Source organism: Botryllus schlosseri, chromosome 3 (genome assembly GCF_051294905.1).
Source record: "Botryllus schlosseri isolate E-star chromosome 3, Bs_hap1, whole genome shotgun sequence".
Classification (NCBI taxonomy): domain Eukaryota; kingdom Metazoa; phylum Chordata; class Ascidiacea; order Stolidobranchia; family Styelidae; genus Botryllus; species Botryllus schlosseri.
Window position 1 is genome coordinate 17,585,620 of NC_137238.1, and position 10,325 is coordinate 17,595,944.

The 10,325-nt window shown below is 40.3% G+C and overlaps 1 protein-coding gene across 1 annotated transcript; it reads right to left on the reverse strand.

The window, feature by feature from the left end:
* Positions 1 to 871: 871 nt before the first annotated feature.
* Positions 872 to 5,942, reverse strand: LOC145435897 (galactose-specific lectin nattectin-like). Its single transcript, XM_080313159.1, has 3 exons — positions 5,714 to 5,942; positions 5,308 to 5,489; positions 872 to 1,206 (listed from the first exon to the last, which is right to left on the reverse strand). Exons 1-3 carry the CDS (start codon positions 5,828 to 5,830, stop codon positions 936 to 938), a joined length of 570 nt encoding a protein of 189 aa, XP_080169285.1. The 5' UTR covers positions 5,831 to 5,942; the 3' UTR covers positions 872 to 935.
* Between the last annotated feature and the right edge of the window lie 4,383 nt (positions 5,943 to 10,325).

The window sequence follows — 10,325 nt, forward strand, 5'->3', positions numbered from 1 at the left end:
ACCCGATTTGTCAGTTTATTTAATTTCTCTTTAGGCAAAGTGGGAGTCTGCCTTAAAATACCCTAGTTCGATGGTTCTCAGCCTTCAGCCTGTGTCAAGTTTTTTCCCATCCCCACAATAAATTGTGATATTATATCCCAATTACAAAATGAAACAAGTGGAACGCTTTTCCATTAATTAGAATCATCACGTAATGAATTTATTTAGAAACTTGGAAAGTATTTTCTGTATGGTGTCATAAATGGAGTTCATAATCTACTTTGATCTATTTACGCCATAATACTGTGAGCGTTGTGACCTGAAACTCGTTTAATACCAGCTGGGAGTGAGAGTTGGAAAGAAACGTGGCTAACAAGCGGCGAAGTCACACTTCGTTAAAAAAAACTGAAGGGTAAAAATCAACTTATGGTTTCACCACTGCATAAACATAAGAAATAAACATTGCATCAAATTTCCAATATTTGTTTTTGATCATGCTTTTTAAATTACATTTAGAGTAAATTTAATTCAATTTTAGAAAGTTCGTCGTCCCGCACAATTAGTTTCGAAATTTTACCAGTTGTTCGCCAACTCATAAAATTAGGGAATCATTGTCCTTGCAGATAATGCACCTATATCGCTCCATGCACATTTTAGCTCCCCTTAAATATCCCACCCCGTAGCGGCAACGGCTGATGATTACTCAACGATCAATGCGTATCAAATTTCCAATTATGCGTTTCAAATTTTCAATGACCAAACAACATACACACTTCGGCCGTCGACTCACGATCTCTTGCATTAGCTGAACTCTTTAACATAAGCTACTATAAATGCCGAGTCCAGTCGAAATCGACCCTTATGTATGTCACTTTTCATTCATTAAACGGTATCGCACGGGAACAGGCTGTATTACATATTCATGTTGTGAAAAATTGAAACGACTGATCAGTTGATCACAGATCATCAATATTGATTTCACAGATGTAAGTCTGTTTGTCTCTGCAAGGTCGATCATTCATCAACACCTTATAGTCGGTGTTACCGTCAAGATGAGCGCAATCTTCATTTGCTCCTTGATACGAATTTGGTTCATTGGCCCTCCATCCCGTTGTCTGTGGGTCAGTAACTCCACCATCAGCCCACATCCATCTGCCTTCCGTCGCAATATCGTCATATCCGACCCACGGCCGTCCCTGGGCAACATAGTTCTCCGCAATCATAAACCTGGAAATGGACGCATCATGTCAAAATTGTTTACATACTTGCTACGGCTCAAACATAAGATTTCAACGTGGAGGGCTGGAAGAAATGAAGAGTGGAATCTATGTTATACACTATTGTAAGAGCATAGATTAGATCAGCTAATTTACGCTACCTATATTTGGATGCAAGGACTCATGAGTTTTTTTCAACTCGCCTGGACAATATAGATTTCAATTAAACGCATTCCATACAAATAACGATGTACGAAGTTATGCAATATGCATATCGGATACTGGCAGTAGCAGCATCGTGTCGCTGTCAGAGATACTCTGAAAGATCTCGAATATCGATAGCATTGAAAGAAGGCTGAAGCAGCTAACGTGTGCTGTGTTCATCATATTGAGAACGCGCAATCCCTGGCGAATTATTCATTTAAAGTAGCAGTTATGGCACGATTATTCACGGAACTCAAAGTACGTATATAGTTACTCGACATCTGATATTATGCCAGATAGGCTATGTCTGATACAGAAGAAGAATATGAAAACTTTATTGCGCCGGTTTCTAAATAGCGGGGGAGGACACGAGTATTCGGAGTTGGCATTTCACCGCCACCCGTTTCGGCGGATATGTCCGGCTCGGTGATTTTTGTAGACGCTCGTCATTTCGCTCTACTTACAGTGACAGGATGTTTCTGCAATATTTTCGGCCGTAGAATGATCTGACAGTGTCCGACGTTATCAACGTTTAATAACTGAGACCAATTAGACCATACCTGGGCATTGTGCGGCTCATTGGTCAAATCCGGCCTACGGCAGGATTCTGAGTTGCCCCCGTAAAGTTCCTTGGAATTTAGACTATAAAATCTATTTAATAATAATATTGACTGGACAAAAACTATTCTATAAATTGATCCGGAAATGCGTTTACTTTGAAGTCCAGTTTATTTATGTACCGTGGTCCGTGATTATGTAAACAACGTGTGTCGTGTGAGTAATCCAGGTTGAAAATGACGCCAAGCTGGCAAATTATGCTGTACCAATTAAAGTTACAAGTACCTGTTTTCACATTCATGTTCAAATCTTGTTTGTTGTCAGGTCTGTGCTTTAAATTGTTTCATCATACGTTTCCAAGTCCTAATTCATAAAATAGTGCAATCAATGCACGTGATTAGCGCTCACCCTCATTCACAAACGATGTTATGTCAAACAATGAAACATGCGGCAAAAAGGCCGGCATTTTAACAATAATTCGACTACTAAATATTTTTTTGTTTGCTGAAGTCAGCCGGGAACCGGTCTTTTTAGTTGATTGGGAGCAGCGTGAGCAGCGTGAGCAGCATGAGCAGCGTGAGCAGCGTGAGCCACGAGCAGGTCTCCGTGTTTAAGGAATATAATTTGAGTCGGCATTAAAAGAAAAATCATGCAGTGAGTATTAAAAGATTGTCAAAGTAAACGGTCAACCCCATGAAATTGCTGAGTTGTCTTCAAAAACGATTCAAAACAAACTTGACTCAATTGCAACCTGTAGAAGTAAAATTAGTGCAGTTTAAAGCTCTGGATTTACAAAAAATTCCATTGACTGTGGGTAATCACAGAGTTATTAATGAAAAACTCAAATAACTACGCTTCCACGGGTTGGATTCGAGTCAAATTTGTTTTGCATCGTTTTTGGAGACAACTTAACAATGTCATGGGGTTGACAGAAAAATTCGATTTTTTTTTAATTTTCCATAATAACCTAAAATTTTAAATTGGCTCTGCGGCGGCTTAAACTTGTTAAAATTGAACCAAATTTGGTGTGCAGAGTTTTTTAGGATAACCTGACAATTTAATCAGTGAATCACTGGAATCTAGAAAAAAAAAGCCACATACAATTGGTAGCTGCAGCCGTGCTAGCGAAGCTAGCAAAACAGCAAAGCTATTTTACCAAGCCACACAGAGATAGGGCTGTAGCCCAATATTAACGCATCCACATGTTTTGCCTGTACGCAGCGATAAAACAACGCAATGCGGGAATAGTTTTCTGCAAAAATCCAAACACCAAAGCAATTAACCATTAAGAAAATCAAGTATACCACAGCCCAAACCACGAAGGCCAGCAAACTTGACCCTACGCATTGCAGCAAAACTCAGCTTTGGAGACTTTAACAAAATCAATAGCCTGAAAAGGTGATCCAGTGAAAATGTATTCATTAGATGTCTCGCTTGGGCGTCCATCAACAGAGAAAGGACCTCAAATTTAAACGACGGTGAATCAATCAAGCGATATATTTACCTATAGTTCAGGCATTGTCGTGTTTGGCTGTGTTCTTGAACTTTTAGTTTGCAAGCCATTGCGTCATAGATAACATTAAGATGCAGCTAATCCATCACATAGCTCTTTGTTGAGCAATTCAAAAAGAGAACCATACTAGAAATTGTTTTGTAGCATGTTTTTGTTTAAATCACACCTTTACATTTCGCACAATACTTGATAAAAGTTGCAGTAAAAATCTGCATGAAAAAAAGGAAAAGTTGAAAAAAGTTGCAATATAAAACTTCTTCAAACAGCGAAAACACCTTGGTAGATGTATTCTGAGTATTTAGGAAGCTCCAGGAAGCTGTAAGAAAAGTTGCAAAAGTTGCAATTACTTGTCCTATGGTGATTACTAAACAGTAGGTCTACACTCGGTTAAATAGGCCGTGATGTTGAGGCTTTGCCGAAGTCGACCCATTCGTGTCGCTGAGGTTCACCGCACCACTCGCTACTCCCCACTAGGGCCGAAACAGCACTTCGTTAGGCCCCCAAAAACGTTGGTCTTGGCCTAAAGCAAACTTATTGGGGCTTCGCCCTCACATCACCAGATTATACCTTTTGGCCACTACTTGTGATCGAGATATATTGTACTGGTGACTAGTGAGTCCGCTTAGTTCGCCTAATCGCGCGAAGCTAGAAGTTTTCCGTGATGCATGATTCAATCAGTCAATATATATTAGGGAATTGCATACTGCTATAAATTTGTTTTCCTCTCGCTGATCACAAATCAGATTTACCGGTAGAACTGAGTGAGGTGTTGTCTTGGAAAATGTAGGGGCCTAAATAATAATTAAACATTCGGGCGGATCTGATGGTATATTGACTTCTTTATATGATGTTATTTCGTGACCTCATCTCTGCGATGTCAAAAGATATTGCAATCGCCCAAACGTACTTAACTAAATGACGCACACGATTTAAAATTGGTATTTCTTCACTGATAGCAAATAATTTTTCTCTGCGGGATGGCATTTGTCTTGTGGGGTTCAGATTGCCAGGACAGGAACAGTCGGCGCCAGCCATTTAGATACCTGTGGACAATTAAACATATATGTATTGTATATATATCGAAGTTTTCGGCCAGCATGAAGGCAGTCCTTTGCGGCCAAGGTTTTCTCGCTGCCGATCGTTCTGGCACACTTCTCGGAGTCGCATGTTACATGGCGCGGTGCATCATGGCGCGAAAATGGCCGACGCCGACATGCCCATTTTTGTAAATCATGCTTATTGTTCTTGGGGGATGGTACCCAATAATCAAGGTAAACGGCTGCATTAAATCGCGCAGAGCGCGAAAATTTCTCTATAATTTATGTTAATTCACGAAATAATTTTGGGCTCTCTTCGAGCGGCCCACCAATTGAGTGGTTTGGGGTGCGGCAGTCACGGTCCTGCTCACCACTCATGGTACTCGAAGTTTTATAGGGTGCCGCGAACTATATTTCCCTTTGAGAGGGTGCTGCGAGGTCGAAAAAGTTGAGACCCATTGCTATAATAGGTGAATCACTTGGCTGCCTACACATTTTCACCAGAATGCATATCTTTTATTATCCAGGTATAGCCTACTTAATTAACCTGTTTAATGTGTGGGCTGGCTGGTACCCTTTCATTTTTTAGTAATGACATCAGTTTATTTTTCCGACCAGACGTTGGTCAAACATTTTCGTACAGTTAAAGCCAAATAGTATGGTCGAATAGTGACTTGTTTTTCGGTTAAGTAAACACGTACAAAAATGAATAACACTGGTGAATTGAAAATCGAAATGTCTCAGTGTGTGATTCTTCGTGATGACGTTGCGGATACCGACAAATATACAACATTCTTACCTTACGGTTTCGGAATGCCTCAAGATCTCAGAAGCGAGTCTTCCACCGAGTTCGTTACATCTGTCTGTGGCTGTTTTGTAGTCTGTGTAGACGTCGAATAGTTTGAAAATAAATTTCCTTGATTTGACCCAGCCGTTTAGTTCGTAAAGTTTCGCTTTTACGATGCTGTCCATCTGTCCCAGCTGGAATATTATATTCGTTTTTATCTCAATTCCTTTATATGAATTCGTTCTGCTCTCTACCGGTCGACATGTCATACATGCTATTGCGCTATTGCATCAGCTACGCATATAAGCCCTGATATTGCCTTGTGTTATAATCATAGTCATCGACGATTACGAGATGGGTTAGTATCGATGCAGTTTTTGCAGAGACATGTAAACCAGCCCTTAAGTATTAAACTTACTATATCCTGCATTGCGGATCTGCAGCGTAGATCACACTCGCTGAACGGTTGAGCGCCGGCATCAGTCGACGCAATTGTGTGTAGAAACAACGCAACAACCAATTTAAACATAATCATCGCGATATAAAACTGTATCACCTACATAGTTCAATGCAAAAAGCAGAAACGACCAACTATTAATCCAACATGGAAGAGATTGGCAAGCGACACACTGAACTTGACTACGTAGTAATAACTTGATGACTGCATAAGTGCATATACATTTCCGGTTAGCGTGAATCTCATTGAACAGCTTACTAATTGCGAGCATTGCTTGCGGATATCATGTGGGTGGTGTTCCAGGGTTTTGACCGTCCTGGAATTTGTAAACGGGTGGGTACTGCGTAATAGTCGCCACATTCGATCAGAAGGTGATATTTGATAGCCTACTACGATCTCTGTATTTAGTATGGTGAACGAATCGAGCAATTTCACGTTTATGATAATAATGGTAATCTAATACGGAGGTTCGCGTTCGCTCGTCATTGTTAACCTCGCAGAATGTCAACGTAATGTAGTACTATTTTCATTTTCTCATTGGTTATATACTCGTATAGAAATCGTCGGTATAGCTTTCATTTTCACAGAACTATGTTAGTCATGCAATCAGATCCACCTTCACTTCATATGTATTAGCATAACAAGAACACAACTTATGTGGAGCACCCCGCACCCTGTATCTACCCATCGTCATGGGTGAACTGAACAGGTCTACAGACAGGCCTACAGCGTACACCTGTACGTATACAAGCACACGGCAGTTAAAGAGCAAAGGGTAGGCTGCTGATGTTCGCAATTCGGGATTTTTACATTTCATTTATTTCATATTTTGCATTCTGTAATAACCAGCGATCAAAATTTGGCCGTGTATATGAACCACCACGCCAGTACAGTTATATGATGTTCGGAACTGACTGAGTGACAAACGGAGACGAATCTGACAGTGGTCTTCACTTTCCTATATCTTCTATTCATTAGAACAGGGCTTGGTGATAGGTGACGACGACTATATCTATGTACATTGTTAATATTTTGAACAGTGATTACGGTACGGAGATATTTGAAGGTGGAAAATACGAGAAATCAAAACGTACCGCACCACACTCCTGGCGTACAGTGAGACGATCGAACGTTCATTATATATAGATGTTGGATCGCCGAGTTCGATTGCCTGGAGCAGTCGATGCTTCCATGTAAGGATATACTCTCTTCATTGACGTCAAATCCTTCTATACTTCAGTTCGATTATGATTTTGTATAACAGCAGTTTGGAATCCCAGAATTGCCTGTCGATGAGAGGAATGCAGACAGTAAAATTAATATCTTCCTAAACAACGTTCACTCTGCTATTACGTCGTCTCTAAAAGAAGAAAAAAGTGGATCGTCTCGACGTTCATCGCTTATTTGTACACTGTACAATGTACATGTACAATGTACATTGTACAACGACCATGACATTAACTGAACAGTGAACCTTCTTGAACAATAAAAAGTGCGGTAATAGACCAGGTTACTGATGGCAGAAACGTGAGATTTTCAAACGCCACTGCCATTATTCAGTCAGAATTACTCGCTTTGCTCGTCATTGAATAAAGAATTATCCACGCCAAGTAAAACATATTTGAACAGCTTCTAGGAGGTACAGAACTTCAATATACAAATGAATAGTATATTCATATTGAAATGAATCCGAATATTTTCGGCTGACACTCGTCAGGCGTAATCGTCAGCAACTAGTAGAGAATTCAAAAGAAAACTCGTCTATAAACAATCGCATCAAAAATATGACATCACCAGCATGAAATGTCGAGTACGAGAGCGTTCAATGTACTATTTTTAGATGGTACACGAACTCCTTTTGTTGACACACCCTTGGCTGGTGTATTTTAATAAAAGTCGACTCCGAGGCACACAAATGGAAGTGTGAACGGCCCATTCCGACGATGTGAAATCTGTCATCTAGATAATTTTTCGGACAGGCTGGATTATCCAACAAGTGTTTGCCAATGGCAGAATTCATGGCCTTTGATCGTTACGCATTAATCTGGAGCGGATGAGTCAAAGGTGAGCTTTTCACCGAGCGTGAAGCGCGTGTTCTAATAAATCTAGGGACATGCTGATTTATGTCTTCCTGCAAACGCTTTGACGTTTTTGCCACGTAGCCACAATCACGGTGGCACTGAAACTCACAAACTACATTACTTTGTTACAGTGTCGGGAGGGGACGTTCACACTTTCATTTGTGATCCTTGGAGTCGACTTTTATCAAAATACATCAGCCAAGGCCGTGTCAACAAAAAGAGTTCGTGTACCATCTAAAAATAGTACATTGAACGCTCTCGTACTCGACATTTCGTGCTGGTGACGTCATATTTTGTGATATGATTGTGGATTAGGGTTGTTCAGATTTGAAAAATTGTCAGGAAACTTCGACCATTGTGATCCAAATGATGGTTTAGTACATAAAAACACTTTTATGAGCTATTATGGTCATCTTCATCGTGATCTTCCTTTTCCGCAAAGCCCCTAAAGATCCTGAGGTCGTTTCTCCTTACTACAGCTGATACACCAGAGTGTTTACGTTCACGCAGTGCTCCGTAGTGTTGACCGTGTAACCAGTTTGTAGCTTTTGTGAAGTTGTCAGTTGAAAACGGTTGTGTAGAAATAAGAAAGGGCAAGGTAATATATTTGTTTTCAAAATTGTACTTGAATGCTGACTTATAAATGTCAGATGTATCTCCGTTTTCCTTTTCAAAATCTGTCTATCGTGTTCATGGGAAGCATGTATTAGTTGCACGGGTAACACTTGTTTGTTATGGATCGTACATCGAGTGAGCGCCGTTGGGTTGCAAGTTGAGAACAAAGGCACCTAGTTTTTAGCCAGTAAATGCTATTGAAAGGTCTGTAATGTGTAATGTCAGTAATATTTTTCTCAATTTTAGTGTATCTTTAAAAAAACAAGTTATATCATTTGATGGTATAGTGCAATTTAGTTGAAGAAGAATGTCTGAAGAAAAGCGGAGAAAGGTTGTGTCAGACCCACCAAAAACAAGATCAAAGTCGGGTCACTACTTGATCGGATATTCATCTGAGTGTATAAGTCATTCCAAGTTACCGACTCTACGTCAGGTTCTACAGTATTTGCTATATCTGAAAGAAAACTGCCCTAAGACTACCAAAACGCAAGAAGTTCTTCTTCAAACTGTTAAAGAGGTTGCCAAAGTATGGAATATGGCAAGAATACCCATGAAACAATTGCAGAACATTGTTCCGATGCTGCGAAAAGTTCATGACACTTGGTATGATCTTAAAAAGAGCAAGGATCGGTCAGGTGATGTTGGGGGGAAGCGCCAAGCATTTTGTGATAAACTCGATAAGTTGTGGGACATTGGACATTCCGAAGCAATATCACTTATAAAAAATGATTCGCAGTTGTCGCCATCTCAAAAGAATGAAGACGTCGCATTTTATGAGGACCAACAGCATTCTCGCAGTGCACGACTCGCAGGAAAAGATAAGATCTTTGAAAGAAGCCAGGCACCGATTCCAACTGAGATCAGTGACGAACCAATTTCAGCATCTGCGAGCACAAGTTCTAGTGATGAATTTGTCACATTAATGTCCTCGTCATCTGGGGAGGAAACCAGTACTCCACCCTCTGAATATGATGCTGCAATCAAATATCCATCATTTATTAAACTTCAAGCCCCAAGAAACTTGTTAGATGACAAACATATTAGTGATGTGCTGGACCGTCTAAAACTGACTGATAACCAAGCAACTATGCTACTTAGTGCTTTCATACAGGCATGCGGAGGGGATATTGACGACTTTGTGCTATCCAGATCAAGTATAAAGAGACATAGAGAGGCTAATCGCCTTGAGGTTTCGCATGAAATATTTGAATCATTCCAACAAGACCTACCCAATCATGCTGCTATACACTGGGATGGAAAGTTGACAGAAGACAGATTTGGAACAAGCTATGAAGCATTGGCTGTGATATTGTCTTCTTATCCTCAGCATACAGATGGGATGTTACTTGGAATTCAGAAGATTGATCATGCAACAGGCGAGATTCAAGCAAAAACTGCATTTCAATTGATATCGGATTGGAATCTGCAGAACTCCATTTCTGCATTGGTATTTGACACAACATCGAGCAATAGTGGGTGGAAAAAGGGGGCTGCAAAGTTATTGGAAGACCTCATAGGTAAAAAAAATGTTGTATCATGCTTGTCGCCATCATGTATTGGAGTTGGTAGTAAAGAGTGTTTGGAAATGTATCTTTGGATGTCAAACCACGTGTCCCGAAAATACAGTATTCAACAATTTCAAAAAAAAATGGACAAAAATAGACAGAACTGCTCCAACTCGAATTTTGGAAGTCCCAGAGGATTACAGTGAGAGAGCTGCCAATGTCATAGCTCATTTGACACAAGCCTTCAACAAAAAAGATTTCTTTACTAGGGATGACTATAAACTCTGCGTCATCAACACCTTAGCTATCTTAGGTGCTCCGTTTCGTGCAAATCATCAAAGGCCGGGTCCCACTCATCATGCCAGGTGGATG